This window comes from Bubalus kerabau, chromosome 9 (assembly GCF_029407905.1).
Source record: "Bubalus kerabau isolate K-KA32 ecotype Philippines breed swamp buffalo chromosome 9, PCC_UOA_SB_1v2, whole genome shotgun sequence".
Classification (NCBI taxonomy): domain Eukaryota; kingdom Metazoa; phylum Chordata; class Mammalia; order Artiodactyla; family Bovidae; genus Bubalus; species Bubalus kerabau.
The window spans coordinates 47,980,552-48,005,798 of NC_073632.1; the positions used below are offsets into that span (position 1 = coordinate 47,980,552).

General features: G+C 34.5%; 1 protein-coding gene across 9 annotated transcripts in view; it reads left to right on the forward strand.

Moving 5' to 3' along the window:
* WASF1 (WASP family member 1) overlaps nucleotides 1–25,247 on the forward strand; it is a 78,854-nt gene that overhangs the window by 37,960 nt on the left and 15,647 nt on the right. For all 9 annotated transcript variants that reach the window (XR_008698168.1, XM_055535220.1, XM_055535219.1 and 6 more), the window contains exons 2-4: nucleotides 13,295–13,455; nucleotides 19,344–19,478; nucleotides 24,147–24,300. Coding sequence is in view for 8 of the 9 variants with exons in the window: in XM_055535220.1 (XP_055391195.1) it covers nucleotides 13,323–13,455; nucleotides 19,344–19,478; nucleotides 24,147–24,300 (422 nt within the window). In the remaining variant the exon portion in view is untranslated. The remainder of the gene's footprint in view (nucleotides 1–13,294; nucleotides 13,456–19,343; nucleotides 19,479–24,146; nucleotides 24,301–25,247) is intronic.

The window sequence follows — 25,247 nt, forward strand, 5'->3', positions numbered from 1 at the left end:
GTAACATGTAGTATGATCATGGAAGTAGTAGTAGGAGGTGCTGGAGATCTGGAATGAACATCTTAGAATTCTGCCTATCACATAGGGCAGTATCAGATCAGGTTAGTTGCTCAGTCGTGTCCCACTCTTTGTGACCCCATGAAGCAGCACACCAGGCCTCCCTGTCCATCACCACCTCCCAGAGTTCACTCAGACTCACGTCCATCGAGTCGGTGATGCCATCCAGCCATCTCATCCTCTGTCGTCCCCTTCTCCTCTTGCCCCCAATCCCTCCCAGCATCAGAGTCTTTTCCAGTGAGTCAACTCTTCGCATGAGATGGCCAAAGTACTGGAGTTTCAGCTTCAGCATCATTCCTTCCAAAGAAATCCCGGGGCTGATCTCTTTCAGAATGGACTGGTTGGATCTCTTTGCAGTCCAAGGGATTCTCAAGAGTCTTCTCCAACACCACAGTTCAAAAGCATCAATTCTTCGGCGCTCAGCCTTCTTCACAGTCCAACTCTCACATCCATACATGACCACAGGAAAGACCATAGCCTTGACTAGACGGACCTTTGTTGGCAAAGTAATGTCTCTGCTTTTGAATATGCTATGCTTCCAAGGAGTAAGCGTCTTTGAATTTCATGGCTGCAGTCACCATCTGCAGTGATTTTGGAGCCCAGAAAAATAAAGTCTGACACTGTTTCTACTGTTTCCCCATCTGTTTCCCATGAAGAGATGGGACCGGATGCCATGATCTTTGTTTTCTGAATGTTGAGCTTTAAGCCAACTTTTTCACTCTCCACTTTCACTTTCATCAAGAGGCTTTTGAATTCCTCTTCACTTTCTGCCATAAGGGTGGTGTCATCTGCATATTGTACTTTATTTATACCTCAATAAAGTTTGTGTTTTTTCCCCTAAAAATAAGACAAAGGACATAATGATAATAATAATAAATGTTTTCAAAGGGATGATTCTGAAACTCAAAAGAGATGTAAATTGATTATTCTCACTGATTCAGCATATCATTTGCAAAAAATTTCCATGTCCAAGTCAGGGAAGAGAATTAAAATGTTAATAATATGCCTAGCACCTTTTCAGTATTGGTATTTTTTCTTTTCACCTGTAATGAGAGGAAACTATAAAATGTTGAGGATGTAACTATGAATCATACATAATAGAAAAAATGATTTTGGAAGTTTTACAAGTTCTTGACTTAAAATTGCTGACTGACTAACATTGTAATTTAATTGTATGTCTACAAATATAAATTTAATAAAATTTCTATTCATTATTTAAACTTGTACAGTAGATGAATTAAATGTAGCTATGAATTTTGTTGCTTCTGTTATTATTAAGGCCAATCTTGGAATTCTTGAGTTTATAGAATTCTTATATTACAGAATGTAGGGAATACTGTTTCTGTATCATGGAAAAGGTTTTATCTACTCATCATTTACTTTCTAGAAAGGATTAAAGAATGATGTATTTAATATTTTATTATAATTACTTATTTAATGGGCCAAAATTTTAGAAATTTAGAAATTTTTGAAGACGAGAAGGTTTACAGTAAGATGTGATTAGTCTTGGATCATCAACTTATTAGTATATAATACCAGAGTTAGCAAGGCTGTCAAACAACTGGAATGCTCATAAAGAACTGGTGGGGTGGAAATTGGTTCAAGCACTGTGGAAAATTACTTAGCAATATTTACTAAAGCTATACATATGTATGCATAGATCATACTGCCAATATCCATTGGCAAGAGAAAAAGCAAGAGAATTCCAGAAAAACATTTACTTTTCCTTCATTGACTATGCTAAAAAAGCCTTTGGCTATGTGGATCACAACAAACTGGAAAATTGTTAGAGATGAGAATACCAGACCACTGTACCTGCCTCCTGAGAAATCTGTATGCAGGTCAAGAAGCAACAGTTAGAACTGGACATGAAACAACAGACTGGTTCCAAACTGGGAAAGGAGTACGTCAAGGCTTTATATTGTCACCCTGCTTATTTAACTTATATGCAGAGTACATCATGAGAAATGCGGGCTGGATTAAGCACAAGCTAGATCAAGATTGCCAGGAGAAATATCAATAACCTCAGACATGCAGATGACACCACCCTTATGACAGAAAGCGAAGAGGAACTAAAATAAAGAGCCTCTTGATGAAAGTGAAAGAGGAGAGTGAAAGTTTTAAGAGCTGGCTTAAAACTCAACATTTAGAACACTAAGATCATGGGATCCGGTCCCATCACTTCATGGCAAATAGATGGGGAAACAATGGAAACAGTGACTTTATTTTCTTGGGCTCCAGAATCACTGCAGATAGTGACTGCAGCCATGGAATTAAAAGATGCTTGCTCCTTGGAAAAAAAGCTATGACAGACTGGGACAGCATATTAAAAAGCAGAGACATTACCGACAAAGGTCCATCTAGTTACATTTATGGTTTTTCCAGTAGTCATGTATGGATGTGAAAGTTGGGCCGTAAAGAAAGCTGAGCACCAAAGAATTGATGCTTTTGTACTGTGGTGTTGGAGAAGACTCAAGAGTCCCTTGGATATCTAGGAGATCAAATCAGTCAATCCTAAAGGAAATAAGTCCTGAATATTCATTGGAAGGACTGATGCTGAAGTTGAAGCTCCAACCCTTTGGCCACCTGATGCAAAGAACTGACTCACTGGAAAAGACCTTGGTGCTAGGAAAAATTGAAGGCAGAAGAAGGGGATGACAAAGAATGAGATGCTTGGATGGCATCACCGACTTGATGGACATGAGTTTGAGCATGCTCCGGGAGTTGATGATGAACAGAGAAGCTTGGCATGCTGCAGTGTATGGGGTTGCAAAGAGTCGGACACGACTGAGCTACTGAACTGATACATATATATGTTTATATATACCCTATGAACCAGCATTTTACTGCATCTAGTCATTTTACGTATTGTTATTTGTTCACTAAGTTGTGTCCGACTCTACGATTCCAAGAACTGCAGCAACCCAGGTTCCTCTGTTCTTCACTATTTCCTGGAGTTTGCTCAAATCATGTCCATTGAGTCAGTGATACTATCTACCTATTTTATTCTCTGCTGTTATCTTCTCCTTTTGCCTTCCATCTTTCCCAGCATCAGAATCTTCCAGTGAGTCAGCTCTTCCTATCAGGTGAGCAAAGTATTGGAGCTTCAGCTTCAGCAACCATCCTTTCAATGACTAGTCAGGATTGATATCCTTTAGGATCAACTGGTTTGATCTCCTTGCAGTCCAAAGAACTTTCAAGAGTCTTCTCCAGCACCACAATTCAAAAGCCTCAATTCTTTGGCACTCAACCTTCTTTATGGTCCAGCTCTCACATCCATATATGCAACTGAAAAAACCATACCTTTAGCTATACAGTCCTTTGTTGACAAAGTGATGTCTCTGCTTTTTAATGTGCTGTCTAGGTTTATTAAGCTTTCCAAGAAATCAAGCATCTTTTAATTTTGTGGCTGCAGTAACCATCTGCAGTGGTTTGGAGCCCAAGAAAATAAAATCTGTCACTGCTTTCACTTTTTTCCTGTTCTATTTGCCGTGAAGTGACGGGACCGGATGCCATGATCTTGGTTTTTTCAGTGTTGAGTTTCAAGCCAGCTTTTTCACTTGTCTCTTTCACCCTCATCAAGAGACTCTAGTTCATCTTCACTCTCTGCCATTAGAGTGGTTTCATCTGCATATCTGAGGTTGTTGATATTTCTGCCAGCAATCTTGATTCCAGCTTGTGATTTATCTGGCCCGGCATTTGCATGATGTACTCTGCATATAAATTAAATAAGTGAGGTGACAATATATAGCCTTTTACTCCTTTCCCAATTTTGAATCAGTTGATTGTTCTGCGCCTGCTTCTGACTGTAGATTCTTGACCCACGTACAGTTTTCTGAGGAAGATAGGTAAGGTGGTCTGGTGCTCCCGTTTCACATATATGTCATAATAAAAGATAAGAACTCTTTAAAATTCTTTAAAGTTGAATGTTTGTCATCATTTACTCCTTCAGAAGACTTGTGTGTTCTTTATTGAATTTCAAAGTTCAATTTTTTAATTTGATTGTATTTTATCTTTTAGTTCTACTTTTGTGTTCCTTTCAGGCATGTTTCCTGATTTTTCCTCTCTTATCCTTGACTTAAATATCTCATCTCCTTGACATTTTGTCCATCATAGACATAAGTGTTGTCTGATTCAACTTTCTACAGTTATGGTATAATGCTTTGTAATTGTGTTGTCCTGTAATTGAGTTGTCCTCTGTAATTGCACCCACAAGCCACATGTGGCTATTGAGTACTTGAAATGTGGCTTAGTGTGACTGAAAAACTGAACTTGAAATTATTTATTTTTAATTTAGCTACATGGGGCTAACAATTAATATACCATAGGTCTATATCAACATTGTCTTCCTTACCTCTTTAGCTTGTTTTGATTTCATTCTCTCTGCATAACTAATAATTTATCTTGTCCTACTTTTAGACTGTAGCCATATGTTAATTTTTATTGTTTTAAAATTTTTAGCATTTGTCTTTGTTTCCTTATTTACCTTGTAAGCTTCTGGGTCATGAAAGTATTTTATTTGTTGAAGAAAGTCACTCAGGAATTGGGGAGCTTCAAAATACCATTGAAAATCTTCTAGAGTATTGTGAGATTTAAAGGCTGATTTGTCAAGAACATAAAATGGAATTTAAAAATACTAACAGATTAAGAGTATAACAGTAAAAATCTGGCAGTCTAAAGTTTAGTATTAACTCTGATGTTAATTTTGTGAACTTGGACAAGTTTTTTTAATTTTCTGAGGTAAATTTGTTCATCTAAAAAATGAGAGGTGAAATAGCTGATTTTTAATATGTCGTCCAGCTTAAGAGTCTTGAAGGAGGTTTGCTATTTTGAATTGAAAACTATTAACAGTGGGGATTAACGTTGATACTGGTTTTATACTTTGAAAATATTCAAGAAGAGAAAGCACATGTTGAAATGCCAGTACATTCCTCTGTGAAGTGAAATGCCAAGACAAAAAATTATGTGAAGATCTAATGGAACTATGAGTGGACAAATGAACTTCGTTGTAGTAAACTTTGAATACAACTAAGGAAAAATGGGAGAAGGAAATGGCAGCCCACTCCAGTGTTCTTGCCTGGAGAATCCAGGGACTGGGGAGCCTGGTGGGCTGCCGTCTATAGGGTCGCACAGAGTCGGACATGACTGAAGCGACTTAGCAGCAGCAGCAGCAAGGAAAAATGAAACTGTGTTTAAATGATTATGTATTCCAAGTAATTAGTTAGAAGTCCAAGAATAAAATTTAGGAGTGTCAACTTGTTATAATGAAGGAAACACTGACTTGAAAGTCAGAACTGAGATTATTATCCTGTGGTGCCAATAATTAGCTGTGTGACATGTGGTAAAGTTTGAAGGGGTATTTTAATTCTGCATTCCATAGCATCATCTCTTGACATCTTCAGGATCATATCATAAACCAAAGAGTGTGCCCATACTCTTTCAAAAGACCTAGAAATAATTTCACTAAGCCTCATGACACTGTTTATCTATGTCAACTGGCAGACATACAAGCCTTGTTTCTGTTATCTTCAGAACTCACATCTTATTTGAACAGTTCCTTATTTGACCCATTTCTCTGTCTTTCTCACATCTTTCCTTTATACTCCAGAGAGCTTCTGTCTCTGACCTGAAGACCTCTGTGCATAGTCATTTTCATCCTTTTCTCCAAACTTAAACCTTCTATCTCTTTGCCTTAACTGATAACTGTCCCTAAAATTAGTTTCGGCTTAATCTCTTTTGAGGGGGAGTGCTGTTTCCATGCATCCCATATAAAAAGTTTGGAAAGATTTGGTCAGCATCTTTTTTACTCTCTAACACTGCTTCCATATACTTTTTCCCCTTTAAAATGGGTCAGAGAGTACTAACTATCAAGTCTATCTATCTTCTAACAATCAATGTTGTTGAGAAATTCAAATAAAGTAGTAGTCATTGTGTACTCACTGTATGCCAGGGTCTCCCCGCTGCCCAGCTTCATTGAAATGTAATTGACATATAACATTGTATAAATTTAAGGTGTACAATAAGATATGATACAAATATGTACTGTGAAATGATTACCACAATAAGATTATTGCTTATTTCATCCGTCACTTCACATAGTTACCTCTTTTTGTTATTGTGAGACCAGTTGAGATCTACTCTCAGCAGCTTCTAAGTACATAATACAACATTGTCAATTACAGTCACTATGCTATACACTGGATCCCCAGAATTTATTATACCTGGAGATCTGTATTCTTTGACCATAATTTCCCCATGTCCCTCAGTCTCCAATCCCTGGCAACCACAATTCTACTTTCTATTTCTGAGTTCAGTTTTTTTGGATTCTGCATATACATGATGTCATATATTGTTCATCTCTATCTGACTTATTTCAGTTAGCACAATGCCCTCAGGGTTGTCTCAGATGGCAGGATTTCCTTCATTTTTATGACTGAATATTATTTCATTGTATATACTGTTTATATCACATTTTCTTTATTTTTTCATCCATCAGTGGACTTTTAGGATGTTTCCATCTTGCGTATTTAATGCTGCAGTCAACATGGGGTTGCAAATATCTCTTCAAAAATAATGATTTCATTTCCTTCAGATGTATACCATGAAGGAGGATTGCTAGATCATGTGATAATTCTGTTTTTAATTTTTTTGAGGAGACTCCATTCTATTTCCATAGTATCCATTGATAACATTTCCAAAGTATCAATTTACATTTCCATCAGCAGTTTATGGTGGTTCCCCTTTCTCTACATCCTTACCAGTATTTGTTATCTCTTGTCTTTTTGAGACTAGCCATACTACCAGTTGTGAGGTGTTATCTCATTGTGGTTTTAAATTGCATGATAACACCTATATGTGGAATCTAAAAAATATAACAAACTGGTGAATGCAAAAAAACAAAGAAGCAGACTCACAGATGTAGAGAGCAAACTTGTGGTTACCAGTGGGTAAAAACAATATAGGGGTGGGAAAGAGGGAGGTACAAACTATTGGATGTAAGACAGGTTCAGGGATGTATTGTACAACACAAGGAACATAGCCAGTACTTTGTAATAACTGTAACCTTTAAAATTGTATAATAGTTTTTCTAAAAAAAAGGAAAAAATGCATTTCCTTGATTAGTGATGTTGAGCATCTTTTCGTGTACTTGTTGATCATTTGTATGTCCGTCTTTGGAAAAATGTCTGTTCACTCCTCTGCCCAAGTTTTAATTAGGTTGTTTGGGATTTTTTTGCTGTTGAGTTGTATGGGTTCCTTATATATTTTGGATATTAACCCCTTATTAATTTAATGGTTTGCAAATATTTTTCCCCATTCCGGAGGCTGCCTCTTCATTTTGTTTACTTTGCTGTGCAGAAACTTTTTAGTTTGATGCAGTCCCTCTTACTTATTTTTGCTTTTGTTTCTTGTGCTTTTGGTCTTATATCCAAAAAAAAAAAAAAAAAAAAAAAACGTTGTTAAGACCAATGTCAAGGAGTTTTTTCCCCTTTGTTTTCTGCTAGGAGTTTTACATTTCAGGTCTTACATATAAATCTTTAATTCATTTCAAGTTAATCTGAGTGGTGTCAGATAGGGGTCCAGTTTCATTCTTTTGCATGTGAATGTCTACTTTTTCCAATATCATTTATTGAAAAGACTATCTTTTCCACTTGGAGTATTCTTATTTCCTTTGTCAAGTATTAGTTGACCATTTACACTTGTATTTATCTCTGGGTTCTTAATTCTCATGAGTCTGTATATCTTATTTTTCTGTCAGTACCATAATTTTTAATTTCTATACCCTTTTAGTATAAAATCAGGAAGTGTTTGCTTCTAGCTTTGTTCTTTCTCAAGATTTCTTTGGCAGTTTGGGGTTTTTGGTGTTTCCATGTGAATTTTTAGGGTTGCTGTTTTTATTTCTTTGAAAAATACTATTGGAATTTTAATATGAATTCAGTATATTCAAAATGCTTTTGTGCAAGGTAGGAGGACTTGGCCTATTGGATATCAAGACTTACTGTAGAGCTCTACTAAGATTAGCTTTAGGTGGACAGGTAAGTGAAATACTGTAGAACCTCAAAATGGATTTAAAGGATACATAGAAACCTGGTTTATGAAAAAAGTGCCATAGTAGAGCAATGGGGAAAGAATAGTCTTTTCAATGAATGGTGTTGAAATAATATATAAGAAACTTGACTGCTGCCTAAAACCATTCACAAAAAATTAATTCCATGTCAATTATAAATTAAAACTACAAGGCAAAACAACAAAGCTAAGAGATAAAACAGAAGCTCATACTTGTGATCTTAGTGTATAAAATGATTTTTTTTTAAAACTGCTTTTATACTAAACTTAAAAAGATTGTTAAATTCCATCACTTTCTCATAAAAGACATCAAGAGCGTGAGATAGCAAATGACACAAGAGAAGATATTTGCATCATATATAACCTTCAAATGGCTCATATCCAGTGTTCTTACAAATCAGCCCTAACATAACAAATAGTAAAAGGAAGATAGGCAAGAGCATTGAATATAGACACTTCTCAAATGAGGAAAATCCAAAGGATAAACACATGAAAAGGTGCTTAAACTCTCAGTAATTGGGGAAAACATAAAACTGCAGTACGCTGTCACAACTTATGTACAAGAATTGCTAGATTTTTTTTTTTAACTGACAGCATCAAGTGTTGTGAGGATGTGGAACAGCAGCAACCTCCTACACTGCTGAAAGGAGTATACTTTGGTACAACTTCTCTTGAAACAGTTTGACATCATCTCCTAAGGATCAAGCTGTGCATGTCCTTAACCTAGCTATTCTCCTGAAGTATACTTCCAACAGAAATGTGTGCACCAAGACACTTGTACATGAATGTTCATAGTATTGTTCATAATAACCTCAAACTAGAAACAACTCATGTATATAATATCAGCATTAGAATGGGTAAATAAATTGTGGTGTAATTATACAGTAGACTATCTTACAGCATTGAAAATGAACACCCTACAGTTACATAAAGCGACATAGATGAATGTTACAAGTATAATGTTGACTGTAAAAGGCAAGACACGAAGTAATAATACATAACATATGGTTCTATTCACATAAACTTCAAAAAGCAATAAAAATAAAATGTTAGTGTTTAGAGTTACCTGCTTAAGGTGTGAAAGTGTAAAGAAAAACAAGGAAATGTGTATTGTAAGAGAATAATGGTTACCTTTGGGGAGGAAAGAAATAAGGGTGATTGGGGAGGAGACCAAAGTGGGACTGTTCTGGGGTTTTTATTTCTTATTATGTTTTTTCTTATGTTTTGGCTCCTAAGTTAGCTTGCATGTTTGTTTAAATCATTGAAGCTGTACAATTTTGTATACTTTTTTAAAAGCGAAGTTCATATTTTACAATTGTAAAAAGGTTTAAAAATGTAGAGAAAATGCTGGACAAACTAGTCAGAGGAGACAGATTTCATGTAAAAGTTTGTTTTTAAAGAATGTTCATCAGTAACACTTACATGCAATTAGATTTATCCAGAACTTTCCATTTGGTAGTGATTAAAGCTCAGTAAATAATAAATGCCTTCCTTCAGTAAGCATTGTTTACCAGTAAATAAGTACAGGCAGACCTCATTTCGTATGGTAGTGTGGGACCAAAAAAAATGCCTGTATAAGATAATAAAACTGTACAAATTCATCTTATTAATCAGTGTGAAAAAATTACAGCTGCTAAGTCACGTCAGTTGTGTCTGACTCTGTGTGACCCCAGAGACAGCAGCCCACCAAGCTCCCCCGTCCCTGGGATTCTCCAGGCAAGAACACTGGAGTGGGTTGCCATTTCCTCCTCCAATGCATGAAAGTGAAAAGTGAAAGTGAAGTCGCTCAGTCATGTCCGACTCTTCGCGACCCCATGGATTGTACCCTACCAGGCTCCTCCGTCCATGTGATTTTCCAGGCAAGAGTACTGGAGTGGGTTGCCATTGCCTTCTCCAAGGGAAATAAAAAAATAGTAAGCTAATATAATTTAGTATAATGTTTATAAATGTCTTAGAAACAGTTAGAATTACAGTGCTTTATTTCTTGGTAAAAAACTTAACCAAGAGTAGTTTGAACAGTGCTTTGCCTTCTCCTTATATAGAAAAACAGAGCCAGGAGAATAAACATCTTTTCTGTGCCTTGCAAATTGTCTTATTCTTTTCTACTAAATTTAGATCAGCTTCTAACATTTTATCCTTTTGCACTTTGTGTCGTGAAATACCCCTCAGTCAGTTCAGTTCAGTTGCTCCGTCACGTCCAACTCTTTGCAACCCCATGAACCGCAGCAGGCCAAGCCTCCCTGTCCATCACCAATTCCCAGAGTTCACCCAAACTCTAGTCCATTGAGTCGGTGATGCCATCCAACCATCTTATCCTCTGTTATCCCCTTCTCTCCTGCCCATTAATCTTTCCCAGCACCAGGGTCTTTTCAAATGCGTCAGCTCTTCGCATAGGGTGGCCAAAGTATTGGAGTTTCAGCTTCAGCATCAATCCTTCCAGTGAACACCCAGGACTGATCTCCTTTAGGATGGACTGGTTAGATCTCCTTGCAGTCCAAGGAACTCTCAAGAGTCTTCTCCAACACCACAGTTCAAAAGCATCAATTCTTCGGCGCTCAGCTTTCTTCATAGTCCAACACTCACATCTATACATGACCACTGGATAAACCATAGCCTTGACTAGATGGACCTTTGTTGGCAAAGTAATGTCTCTGCTTTTGAATATGCTGTCTAGGTTGGTCATAACTTTCCTTCCAAGGAGTAAGCGTCTTTTAATTTCATGGCTGCAGTCACCATCTGCAGTGATTTTGGAGCCCCCAAAAATAAAGTCAGCCACTGTTTCCACTGTTTCCCCATCTGTTTGCCTTGAAGTGATGGGACCAGATGCCATGATCTTCATTTTCTGAATGTTGAGCTTTAAGCCAACTTTTTCACTCTCCACTTTCACTTTCATCAAGAGGCTTTTGAGTTCCTCTTCACTTTCTGCCATAAGGGTGGTGGTATCTGCATAAATGAGGTTATTGCTATTTCTCCCGGCAATCTTGATTCCAGCTTGTGCTTCTTCCAGCCCAGCGTTTCTCATGATGTACTCTGCATATAATTTAAATAAGCAGGGTGACAATATACAGCCTTGACGAACTCCTTTTCCTATTTGGAACCAGTCTGTTGTTCCATGTCCAGTTCTAACTGTTGCTTCCTGACCTGCATACAAATTTCTCAAGAGGCAGATCAGGTGATCTGGTATTCCCATCTCTTTCAGAATTTTCCAGAGTTTATTGTGATCCACACAGTCAGAGGCTTTGGCATAGTCAATAAAGCAGAAATAGATGTTTTTCTGGAACTCTCTTGCTTTTTCCATGATCCAGCAGATGTTGGCAATTTGATCTCTGGTTCCTTTGCCTTTTCTAAAACGAGCTTGAACATCAGGAAGTTCACGGTTCACATATTGCTGAAGCCTGGCTTGGAGAATTTTGAGCATTACTTTACTAGCTTGTGAGATGAGTGCAATTGTGCGGTAGTTTGAACATTCTTTGGCATTGCCTTTCTTTGGGATTGGAATGAAAACTGCCCTTTTCCAGTCCTGGGGCCACTGCTGAGTTTTCCAAATTTGATGGTATATTGAATGGAGCACTTTCACAGCATCATCTTTTAGGATTTGAAATGGCTCAAGTGGAATTCCATCACCTCCACTAGCTTTGTTCGTAGTGATGCTTTCTAAGACCCACTTGACTTCACATTCCAGGATGTCTGGCTCTAGGTCAGTGATCACACCATCGTGATTATCTGGGTCATGAAGATCTTTTTTGTACAGTTCTTCTATGTATTCTTGCCACCTTTCTTAATATCTTCTTCTTCTGTTAGGGCCATACCATTTCTGTCCTTTATTGAGCCAATCTTTGCATGAAATGTTCCCTTGGTATCTCTAATTTTCTTGAAGAGATCTCTAGTCTTTCACATTCTGTTGTTTTCCTCTTATTTCTTTGCATTGATCACTGAGGAAGGCTTTCTTATCTCTTCTTGCTATTCTTTGGAACTCTGCATTCAGATGCTTATATCTTTCCTTTTCTCCTTTGCTTTTTGCTTCTCTTCTTAACTAAGAATTCCTTTATTGTGAAGTTTTTTGCTGTTGTCACTTCTTTTGGGACATCTTTTTGTGACAACTACTTTCCTCATTTCAATAATTTTACCTTCACTAAATTCCTCTGACTGTATCTCTAGTGTCTCTCAAACAGTGGTAGTGGCAACATTCCCACAGTCAACTATTTTTTTCTGTTAATCCGTTTATATTCAATTTGAATTTCACTCCAATGTCATCATTTTTTCTTTCTTTGCCACATTTTTATCATTATTGGCCAGTTCTCTCAATTATCATTTTGTAAAATTTCACATGAGTTTATCATTGGAGGCAAGAATATAAACCAACTACATGCTTCACTATCTGTAGGTGAACTAACAGATGAGAAGTTACCTTTTACCAACAGAGTTTGAAAAAAAATGATGTGATTGGTCACTGAAATGATGTTCCTCTTATTAACACAGTGACTTGTGAACTGAAGTGCCAGCAAAGAAATTTGTATTTATGTAGTTACTCACAGTATACTGTAGTATGAAATTAGAACCATGTTGTTGGGGGACTGGTATTTAACTGAACTGTGGAAGCTGAAATTTATGCATATGGGAAGCCTGGAAAGTGAGGACTGACTGTAAATCAAAGAAGGTTGATCAGTTAAATAAATAATTTTTGGTTGGTTTTGATGAGATTGAGGATTACATGGACAATTTGATTTTTGTGCTATTGAATGCCTAATACATTTTATGTGGAAAAGTAATTTTGATGCTAATCTTGCAGCTTCTTTAATCCTCTTAGGTTATTCCTTACAGAGGACCTCCATACTAACTTTCTAGAACAAAAACCTCTAGTTTTTTGTAAAAGTAAAATCAGTGGTGTTAAGAGAATAATAGTGGTAATGATTATGAATTCATCATGAAGCAGTTGACATTGAAAGTAAATTTTAAAAAATGTTTTATGTAATATTGACATTCTAATAATTGAAGATAAAAATGTTAAATCATTTTTATTAAAAATGTTAAGTCAGTTTTATTTAGTTGGGTGTGACTCCATTTTCACCGTCTTCATACTAGCAAATATTTTATTATGAAATGTGAAAGATAAGGTCTCACTCTGTGTTGGTTAAAACTGAAAAGTGTTAATTTATTATATGATTTCCTACAGGTGAACTGGCACAAAGGTTGATCTCAAGATGCCATTAGTGAAAAGAAACATTGATCCTAGGCACTTGTGTCACACTGCACTGCCTAGAGGAATTAAGAATGAACTGGAGTGTGTGACCAATATTTCCTTGGCAAATATAATTAGACAACTAAGTAGCCTAAGTAAGTATTTTTACATCAATTAAAAATATTACTCACAAGCCAGAATTACACATTGGGGTGTTAAAATAATATTCTTGTGACTAATTGGGGTGGGGGGATAGTTAATAAGAAGATATCTAATTATTTGGGGGGGAAAAGTGTCATTTTAAGTAAAATTAATGCATTTTAGAATCATTTCTTCTCTTGGATCTGGGAAAGGGAAATAAGGTCAGAATCTTTTAGGAACAAAATCACATGATGCGTAAGAATTACTGAGATTGTTTTTAAAATATTATTTGGACTATATAAAAGGTGGTGGTGGAGTTGTACTTTTGCTTGCTTGTTATCACTATTTACTTTTCTAGAGGCTTCAGCTATTTGTGTTTTGGGATACTAGTATCTCTTTATATATCTTATTAGCCTAGGGAAATATTTTTATATTATCAAGTACCTAAAAGTGAACGATGTGGGATAGTAACTGACTAGTCAGAGGATTAAGTTAGTCAAGTGGATTGTCTAAAGGATATTAGGATATGAGTCAAATATCTGATTTGCAACCTGATGGCAGACAGAAGGCCAGCAGGCTGCCCAGATAATAAAGGCCAATAGAAGGGACAGGTTAAGGGAGGAGGTGAAAGTCAGTCTGTTTCCATTATAAGATTTTATAACAGAGCTGCTAGGTTAAGGAATTAAGTTATTTCTTATTTATTCTAAATGTAATATTAGAAAAAAATTTTAAATCCAGTTTATCTTTTGAATTGAAGGATTTTCTTATTATTAGACATTTATATTTTATTTTAAAGATAAAATAAAATGTTTTTGGTCTAGATATCATCTCTAAGTAGTCCTAGATTTATCAGCCATACCCACCTACACAGATTGTCCTTAATAGCCAGGATTGACTCCTCTTTTCTTTTCCTGTTAACTTTTGTCCTTTTATAATTGAGTACTTAACGTAAGGTAAAATGAGGTAGTTAATCTGATTTGTTTCAAGTGAGAGCATTTGGACATATTTATGTAGCCAGAGCAACATAAAGTTGTATTTTCATGTTCTTGGTGAGAGCACTAAATTTCTACATTGCTTGTGAAATAGTTGCAAGAGTAAATTAAAAGAGTGTTTATTTGAATTTAAGTATATTCTTTGTTCCACTTGGTGTGTTTTTTTTTTTTTTTCTTTTTTTTTCCAGGTTAGATATTGGCTGTGAATCACTAACATATTGTTTACTTGTTTCTTTCTTGAGCAATTCAGTATAGACCTAGAAAATATTAATATATGATTAATATATTGTTTAAAGTCATTTGCTAGTACTAACTGGTTTTATAATATGTTATATTCTAATAATGTAACATAACATAACCATATAAAATTTATATATGCTATATGTAAATGGGTGCATCAGCCTGTTAATATTAAAATGCATATTAAGAGCATAGAAATGACATTAATAAATTTGGTTAAAATATTTCTTTAAATTAAAATGAATGTTAGATCTAATATAGGCATCTTATTTTAGGTGTATTCTCAATATAGAATTTAGAACTAATGTAATGATTAAGAGTGTCAATTTTGCAGTATTAACCCATTTCTCACATAACGTAAAGGTAAAGAATTTTCATGTCTGATACAGACAGTCCATATAAGCAACATCTGTCAGCCAGCACATGGTTATGCTGTAGCCAAGCTCTGAAAATAGAAATACATTGTAAAATACAACTAAATTAGGCTTTGAGTGCTTCAGACTTGGAATCAGAGACTATAGAAGCATTTTCATGGTAGTTTGTAGAGATTCAAAAAAGAAAAAAGAGAAAAAGCATAAAATATTGTAGCAAGGTATTACATTAGTTTACCACCCTAAAATTAAGCTCTCTGGCAGCTTTCCCACTTGACATAGTTGAGAACCTGGAATTAAATTTAAAAGGCCTCAAGATAGCCAGAATATACAAGTCCAGGCTGAAGACCATGTACATAAAATAGCCAGTCGATCCCTCTCCAAGTTTGTTTGCTTTTACTTTGATAATTCAGACAGGTTGATGATGTGGTTTCCAAACATTCATGCTTCAGAGAATTAAAAGAGGAAATGTGGGGGGGAGGGGGATGCCAATAACAGAAATAGGCATTCTGAAGCCCATCAAAAGGTGTAGTTTATAGCGAAGGAAGAAGTGACATAAGAGGAAACCAACATTAAAAACTGGAAAGAGGCCATTTAATGTAACCACATTTAATGTAAAATTATACACTTTAATGCTGTTGTTTCTCATAATCAATTTATCACTGTGAGTCCTCAGAAACAGGTTAAATTATGTTTAATTTTTATTTAAGACAGGGAAGCTTAGAGTAGATTTTATATCAGTTTCCATCCAAAACAGTTAAAATAATAATGCGTTAAATAATCTCTGAATTACTTATAAAGCTAGGCTATTCAGAATGGTTCTGCGTAATACATATTTTCACTTTGGTGCTAATCCTAGCACCAAAAGTGCTGTAGCACTTTCACAGTAGTGAAGGTCGACTCCAGGGCTCAGGTAGCTTGGGGCTGGACATTGTTCTGACCTCTTCCTTGCAAAAATATACATCCAGTTCAGTTGTTTTTCCTAGTAGAACACAATTTTCTGTTTTATAATAGATAATTACTGAAAACCTAGAATTTGCTTTATTTAAATTTCTTCTGCTGTACCAAAATTTTCCCCAATATTACTACTTCTACTTTAGTCGCTCAGTCGTGTCCAACTCTATGCGACCCCATGGGCTGTAGCCTACCAGGCTCCTCTGTTCGTGGGATTTTCCAGGCAAGAGTACTGGAATAGGTTGCCATTTCCTTCTCCAAGGGATCTTCCTGACCTTACCATCTGAGCCACTAGGGAACCCCATGTCTTATTTAACAGCCAATGGAACTCTAATTATATGAGAGATCTTTTACCATTTTCTCTTCCCAAGGTCTTTCTCTTGTTGAATATAGCCACTTTGAGCTGCCAGGATGAGCTGATAGAGCCTACTTCTTGTTCTTAATCAGAAAAATTCACAGGTAGCAACGTAGATGGGTAAGAGGGTAGATAAATAGATTGGCTCTCTTTGCAACTCCATGGACTGTAGCCTACCAGGCTCCTCAGTCTATGGGATTTTCCAGGCAAGAATACTGGAGTGGGTTGCCATTTCCTTCTCCAGGGGATCTTTCCAACCCAGGGATCAAACCCAGGTCTCCCTCATTGTAGGCAGACACTTTACCATCTGAGCCACCAGGAAAGCCCCATAAGACTAATTAATTAGATAGTAGATAATGGACAGATAACACTATTTTGCTGTGTGATGAAGGTACATGTTTTTTGTCCTAGAAGAACACACCCCATGTAGTTGAAGAGTCTAATATGATGAATGCTGAACCTATTCTGTGAGTTTCAGTGTAAGCATGTATATAATTAAAAACCATGAGTTTTAGATTATAGGAACTGAGAAAAGAGAGATAAGCATAGGTGAAGTCATAAGAGGAGGCTTACTGAATGAATGTGAGTTGAACTGGGCCTTTAAGGAACAGAAGAATTTGGAAGATGTAGAGGAATGAAGAAGGAAGGCATTTCGACTTGTTCGAAGAAGTAGGCAAATGAATGGAAGCAAAAATAAATATATGAGAAGTTTTTTTTTTTTGGCTGCACAGCATGTTGAGGTCTTAGTTCCCCAACTTGAGATCCCTGCAATGGAATCACAGTCTTAACCACTGGACTGCCAGGGAAGTCCCATGTGAGAGGGATTAAAGGTACAAATGATATTAGATATGTATGGTGGAGCTTGATATAGAGGATAGTGTTAGATGAGAGGATTTAGATTTTAATATCAGAAATGAGACCTCATAGCTTCTTGGGTAGAGACAGTAGTATAATAAGTTTAGTTGAAATTCAGGTACATAGACAATTAACTTTCCATTGCATACTTTATTCATTTCATCTCTCTCTAGGGTAGAAGGAGGAGGTAGATTTAGAAAGTGAGAAGGGACATGAAAATAGAACAAATGGGATGTCTATTGTACGTCAGTGCTTTAGCACTTAAACCTGAAGTGGGGGAAGTGTAGACTCTTTTTTAAAAAAATCTGTTTAAAAAAGAAAAAAAAACAAACCCAAAACCTGTGGGCTCTCTTTCCCAAAATATACAAGTGCATTAAAAATCTGCATATGATTTCAGGTGGTATACAGACTGTAAGTTAAAGATCCATGTATTAAACTAAGTTCTTTCAGGAATAGAATTGTCTCTTCCATCTTTGTATCCCTAACATTTGATGAATAAATGAGTAACTTTATACTTGCCTTTTCTTCCACCTGTAATGCTTCCCTTATCTGCCAGAGAAACTGTCTCTGGAAGTTTCTCTAATACCATCCCACACCCAAAAGTTTAGATGCTTCTTTCTGTGTGCTCTGTGGCTCTGACCTTCTTTTATAGTAAGAGCTGCCTGTTGTTTAAGCTCCTGTCCTGTATCAGATACTCTACCCATTGCCCTTCCCCCTGACTTTTTTTTTTTTTTTGCTTCTTTTCCTTATAATTTCTTTGAAGGAGATATTTTTATTTCTGTTTTACAGGTGAGGAAATTTATGCCAAGGCCTCAGAGTGAATGGAACAAAGATTTGGACTTAATTATTAAATTGGTTTTCAATTTTATTTAAATGTCTGTTTCTCCCTCTGTTCAAAACTCGTCGGTTGCAGAGACCTTCTTCCAATCATTTTTCTGTCTCCAGGGTCTAGAACATTGTCTGGCATTTTGGTTTAAAGAATATATGTGAGCGAGTGAATATGTATAAAATTATCCTTTTTCTCTTAATTTTAAAGAAATTAAAATTCTGATTTTTTTGCCTAAAGATTATAAAATTTTCTAGGATAGGAATTTTATGTTTTATTTTTTGGTGTCTTCAGTAGGAAATAACACCTACCAGGCACAGCGTGAACCCTCAGTAAACATTTGTTGATTTAACTGATAATGTACTAAAGTGCTTTGGGAAAAAACAGCCATTGTTCAAATGTAAACTGGTGAGATTAATGAATTCATTATGTAAGTATGTAAGTACCCTCTTATAGGATATAGAGCTTACTGTTGAGCCTCATTTAACCTAGACAGTATGCCTGGGTCTAAGTTGTCTTGATTTAGGAAGATAATCAATTTTTTTTAATTCAAGGTGTAGATAGTAATTGACTTATTTTTATATTGTGAGTATTCATTTGTTTATATATTCTAAATACAGTTGAATATTTTTAAATTCTAGGTCATCTGAAACTTCTCCCTGGCTTTTTTATTAGATAGAAAATTTTATTTCTCCTTTTCAAATGGGATTATTTTGGTTTATTCTTTTCATAATGGAAATTTACATGACTGGAGGAATACAGTGATTCTAGATTTATGATTTTTTAAGAAACTAGAATGATATAAAATGTAAAATATATCTCATAAATTTTCAGAATCTATGTTTTGGGCATACCTGAGATTTGGTTATCTATTAGGTTTATGAAGAATCTTGCATTGTGTTACTTGGCCTGAAATTCAGTTCTAGTGTAGACTCTGTTTATGATTGCTGATTTGGGATTAAGAGATGTATTATTTATATTTACTTTACATCATAACCTTTCTAACCCTTAACAGGTGTATAAAGGGAAGTGAAAGTGGTGTATAGATAGGGGTAAAACAGGAGAGTATTTCCATTTTAGCCACAAGTCACCTACCAGAAAGTGGTAGATCTAGTATCTAAAACCATATTTCCTAGGGTTTGTTTTTTCCTACTGTATCACAGTTAGATTACCGTAGGTGACAGTTTAAAGTTTAAACTAGTTTCAAATAAATATCAAATTCATTGGGGCAGCATTTTAAATGTTAAATTGGTTTATATTTATCTCTGATAACTTTAAGCTTTATGGTATATGCTTCATTTTTGCTTAGGTAAATATGCTGAAGATATATTTGGAGAATTATTCAATGAAGCACATAGTTTTTCCTTCAGAGTTAACTCATTACAAGAACGTGTGGACCGTTTATCTGTCAGTGTTACACAGCTTGATCCTAAAGAAGAAGAATGTAAGTTTATGCAATAATATTTTCTTTCACATGTATGTTTTTGGTTAGGTAGGATGAGTGATATATATAAGAACAGTATTATACATGAATTTATTTAAAAAAAAAAAAAAACCACTGGGAGAAATGTGCTTCAGTTAATCAAAGAGACACACAAAAAACGTGAATTTACTACAAATCTTTTTTACCCACGACCTTTGTTGTACATGTTCTAATAGATTGGTGGCTTATCTATAAATGCCGTTAGCATGATTCTCCTGAGTTGTCTACTCTTTTTTTCTTCTTTCTGTATATTAAATAGCTCTTCATTTTTTGACGTAAAATTTTTTTAAGCTAGACTTTTCTTCCATTTTCTTTCTCTCTTCTTTCTCCCTTATAATTTTTATTTATTTATTTATGACTGTGCTGGGTCTTCACTGCGTGTGGTGGAGGCTTCTCATTGCAGTAGTTTCTCTTGTGGCAGAGCACATGCTCTAGGCATGCAGGGTTTAGTGATTGTGACCTGTGGGCTCAGTATCGCCCTTATAATTTATTTCTATACTTTTGTCTTAAAAATTCTTTGAAAATTATCTGAAATTCTTAGGCTTGATTTTTTTTTTTTTTTTTTAAGAATGAAATTCCTTTTATATGTGCATATTGCTAAGTCACCAGAATCTGATCTGGTTATTTAAATGTTACTTCCCATTTTAAATGAACGTTCCCTCCCCTCCAAAAAAAAAAAAAAAAAACCCTAAATTGCTAATATACAGGACAAAAATGTTCTAAACTGAAATATTAAGCTAGGGATATCAGGCTTAAAAAAATCACATTACAGGCTAAAATAATGGTAAAAACTTTAGTGGTAAAATATTTCATGCATTGATAGAGTACATTGAATGTTGTTGTTTCTCAAATGGCTCTGTTTTTTTTGTTTGTTTGTTTTTCTACCAAGAGAAATGAAATTATTAAGAACATAATTTTTGCTTATCTACCCTAGAGAATTATAATTGTAAGTTATTTATCTCTAAACTTCAGCAATAAAAATATTAAAGGATATCACTGGAAAAATCAAAAGGTAGTTTTTCTACCTTTTATGTAGCAAATATATAAAATATAATGATGTTTAGTGATTGAACCAACAATTTCTGACATAACCTAATTTAATGCCTAAATAAGGAGAGGTGAATACTTCCTATGCCAAGTTTCCTCTGCATGCAAAGATACAATTCACAGGTCTAGATATAAACCCAAAACAGTACTTAAAAAAAAAAAGAAAACTGTATTGAGGTATATTTTATATACCCTACAATTAACTCTTGTAAAGTTGAAGTGTATGATTCAGTGGTATTTAGTATTTTCACTGTTATGTGACCATCACCACAGTCGGTTTTAGAACATTCTCCTCACCCCAGAAAGAAACCCTATATCTAGTGGAGTTACTTCTCATCTCCCCTTCTCCCTGGCCTCTAGCAATCACTGTCTACTTTCTATCTCTTTGGATTTGCCTATTCTAGACATTTCATATGAATGGAATCTTATAGCATATGATTTTCTGTGACTGGCTTCTTTCATTTCTTAGAATAATGTTTTCAATACTGGTTCATTTCTTAGAATATATTGACATTTCCCTGATGACTAATGATGTTGAGCATCTTTTCATGGCTTATAAGCTATTTAGAGACAAGTCACCCAGCAAGAAAGTGGTGGATAGGATTAAAACCAGGGTTTTCATCCTAGTTACTCTGAGTGAAGTGGACCAAGTGCACAATTTTGAGAGACTGTACAAACAGGGAGTGGATTTTTGGCATTTGGGTGACATGAAATGAGGGAAAGTCAGTCTGGTCATTCCAGATCTTTCTTTTGTCTGGGATATCTAGATGTCTGTCTCATACCTCTTGTTTTTAAATGTTAACAACTGCAACTAGTTCAGTTAAAAGCAAGTAAAACAAAAATGATTTTCTTTGTGCAAAGGGCTGGATCTGGACTTTACATTGTACCAGAAGTCTTATGACAGAATTGTCAATAGATAGTTAGCATGTGCTTGTTCCTTTAATAAAACTACAGTCAAATGTAATTCACAGTGATGTATAAATGTGAAAAAATAGTGATCTGATTTTTTAAGGAAACAGGGTTTAAATGATTTACTGGTCATTTATGCATCTGCTTTTGGAAAACTGTTCAGATCCTTCTCCTATTTTTAGTTTGGATTATTTTTCCTTTTACTATTGAGTTATGCAAATTCTTATACATATATATTCTGGATCCAAGTCCCAAATCTTAGGATTTGGAAAGATTTTCTCTCATTCTGTGGTGATTTTTTTCTTGGTGGTATCCTTTGAAACTTGTTTGTGTATATCAGTTACACATCATGAAATTCTTGAAATAAAAACCACTGCTAATATTTTAAAAAGATTTTGTGGCCATACTTTCAAATATATAATTTTTATTCAAAATTTCTTTTTTAAATAATTTAAATATGTAAGTTACAAGTGCTTTTCATCTAAAATATATACAAGCAGCTTTTTTATGTAACAGAAATAAAAATTAACATTAAGTTTCAAAATACTGTTAAATTTTAAGATATTTTAGCATTCCCATTAAAATTGAAAATGAAAATATAGATACTAGTAAATAAGATAGTTTTAAGTGTTTAAAAAAATTCTTAATGTGCCAACAACTATCAGAATTATTTAGTTTCCTTTAAAATTATATGGAGCATTGGGGAAGAATTCAGAATCTTAAAGTTGAACTACTTAATTTGAAATTGTCTTGGGGATGTTGGATAGAGGAATTTTCAAAGTTATTTAACCTATATTTTTTTAACTCCATTAAAGTTGAAATAAAATAACATTGTGAGTAGAATAATAAATTACAGAATGTAACATCAGTATTTTGGGGTTTTTAATTACCATTAAATAGTAACAGAACTATCATAATAATTTAAAATGGGTAAAAAACTGAGTTTTAAACAAAGATCTGTACAATTATATTTAGTTCAATATGTTTACAAACACTTTGCTGACTTGCTGGGTTATATAACACTAAGTAATATGTCATTGTTGGCAACTGCAAGGGGCTTTGTCACATTGGTCTGTTAACAAATGAAAGAAATTATAATTAAGAGGAACTGAAGAATGAAAAATGCTTATTACTTTACATGTTCTTTATATTCTTTACTAAGAAAGTTTTGCGAGATTAAACGCTAGGTTTTATATTTAATAGTTAATAAGTGAGATAGGAGAGTGGCAAGAATTGGTTCATTTTGATTGCAGAAAAGAGAGGCCACTTCTAACATGAGCCAGAGGAACAGTATACGGTATTGTGGCAAAAAGATTAGCCTCAAAGGCAGACAGATCTGCGTTTTCTGTTCTAGCTCTAGTGTTTATTAACCAATTTATCTTGGCCCAGTTATGTAATATTTTCTATGTTTACAAATGACATAATAACTCCTATCTCATTAAGTTATTATAAAAGTTAAGTAAAAATTAGTGAAAACATCTACCACTATAGTTTGTACTCATTAAATATCTGTCATACTATTCTTTAGTGATAGTGGAAAAATTTTTTTTCCTTCTTTGAATTTTATCTTGTTGTTTTTAAGTGTGTTACAAGTCAGGTAGCAGTGCAATTGCTGGGGATGCAGTCATATTGTGGCTATTGCACAGCCAGCCTTACTGCTTCACTTACTTCATAGATCCAAACATTTGTGTTGAGTGTATTTTATTTGTGAGGATGAAAGAGATACTATTTTAGGGAGAAAAATAATTTAAGACTTGTTATGATTATTTAGTACTGACCTTTTTATGGCATAAAGCATATGTCATACTAAAAACCATTTGCAAATATGTATATTTCAATATAAAGTCACCTAATTTTTTAATATCAAGAAATCACTCTAAGAGTTAAGAATCTAGTATTTTGGCACATTTTTATTTAAACATACTGCATAGTCCAAAAGAAGATGAGTAAATGAAGTTATTTTAAATTCTCATATGTATCACTTACTTACTAGAGGTACTGTAAGTAATAAATTGTGTTACTTACTAGAGGTACTAATGTATAAGACAGGTTCAGTCTTTAAGAACTTGTAGTTAATTGGAGATCTTTATAGTACAAGATAAAAGAAAAGTGAAACAGGCAATAATACAGATTGCCCAGTGCTTGAAAATTTCATTTTCTTTACAATAGATTTGTTTTAACTTTATAGTCCATGTTATAATATTTATAATCTCTATAGCTAGAGGGCAATACTGTATTTAGCCCAGAATGCCACTAATAGTGAAGTAATTCCTTCAGTGTTATTGGTATAAGCTAAATAAAAGTAATAAAGGGAGATGGAAAAAAGATTATAGAAAAAAAGAGGAAACTGTAGTTTGATGGGTGCTAGTATTTTAAGTAGAGAAAAGAAAAAGATGTTTTGATGGAAAATGAAAAATGTGCTTCAGGTGTCATTAGAGCTTTCTGAGCCTTACAAATCAGAGGTTGCATTAAAGCCCATCTAATTGGGAAAATAAAGCACAAAATGATTTGTGATGTAATGATAAGAGCATTTATTTAAAAAATGTGGTTCCTGATTCATAAGCCACCTCAGTCACAGCCTTTTGACTTTTAAACAAATGCCGTGTATGAATTTGTCCTTACATTAAATCATGTTAGTAAAATAAAATGATACATGTTGGATTTTTGTTTTAGTATCTTTGCAAGATATAACAATGAGAAAAGCTTTCCGAAGTTCTACAATTCAAGATCAGCAGCTTTTTGACCGCAAGACTTTGCCTATTCCATTACAAGAGACATATGATGTTTGTGAACAGCCTCCACCTCTCAATATACTCACTCCTTACAGGTCAGTAGGCTAATAAATAAGAAGGCTGGCTACTTATCTCAGACTTCAAGTTCAAAGAGGTCTAACTTTAAATGTTAAATCCCCAAACATTTTTTATTTCACTGGATTCCTGACCAGTGCAGAGACCCCTCCGTAGCTAACACCTTTAGAAAACCTTTGCTTTATTTACTAGGTGAGGTCCCAGGATTCTGGCATACAAATCAAAGGAGTTGTTTTGACAGATGTTTTTAAGAAAAGCCAATGGCAAATATTACTCTAAAGGGATGAGGAATTGTTATTGTCTTTTTAATTTAATTTCTAATTTGATGGAAAACAAAAAATAAAGAGTTCAGAATCTCACCACATTAATAAAATAAATATCATTTTTTCTTGTTCTTATCTACTGTTTATCTGTATGTATCATATTTCTGTGTTATGACTATGTAGTATCTGTTTTTAATTTTTTTTGCCATTTTAAAAAAATCTAGAGTTATTCAGCCTTTCTTTGAGTCTTTCACATAAATTGTTATCTGTGGCGGATTCATTTTGATATTTGGCAAAACTAATACAATTATGTAAAGTTTAAAAATAAAATTAAAAAAAAATAAAAATAAAAAATAAATGAGGAATTTAAGAGGCACAACACATACCCTAAATGAAATGGTATTTGGATAGTTATTTGAAACTGTGTCAGTATGCAAGTCATTGGATATAACTATTACTATTAGAATGACTATTTGGTGACTTTTTTTTCTGTTTGATAAGATGATAAGTAAGAAACCCTGTATAGTTTCTCTATTCTGTTATCCTTTCAGGCTTTTGTCTTCGGCAGAATCATTTGTAATTATTGAAATTTCCCACAGGACTTATAGAAAACCTTGTATTCAGTAGAAGTTAGGGATGAAAATTGTCCAGTTGTACTTTAAATTATTAACACAAACTCTGCAAAACTTCTGGTTTTCCATTTT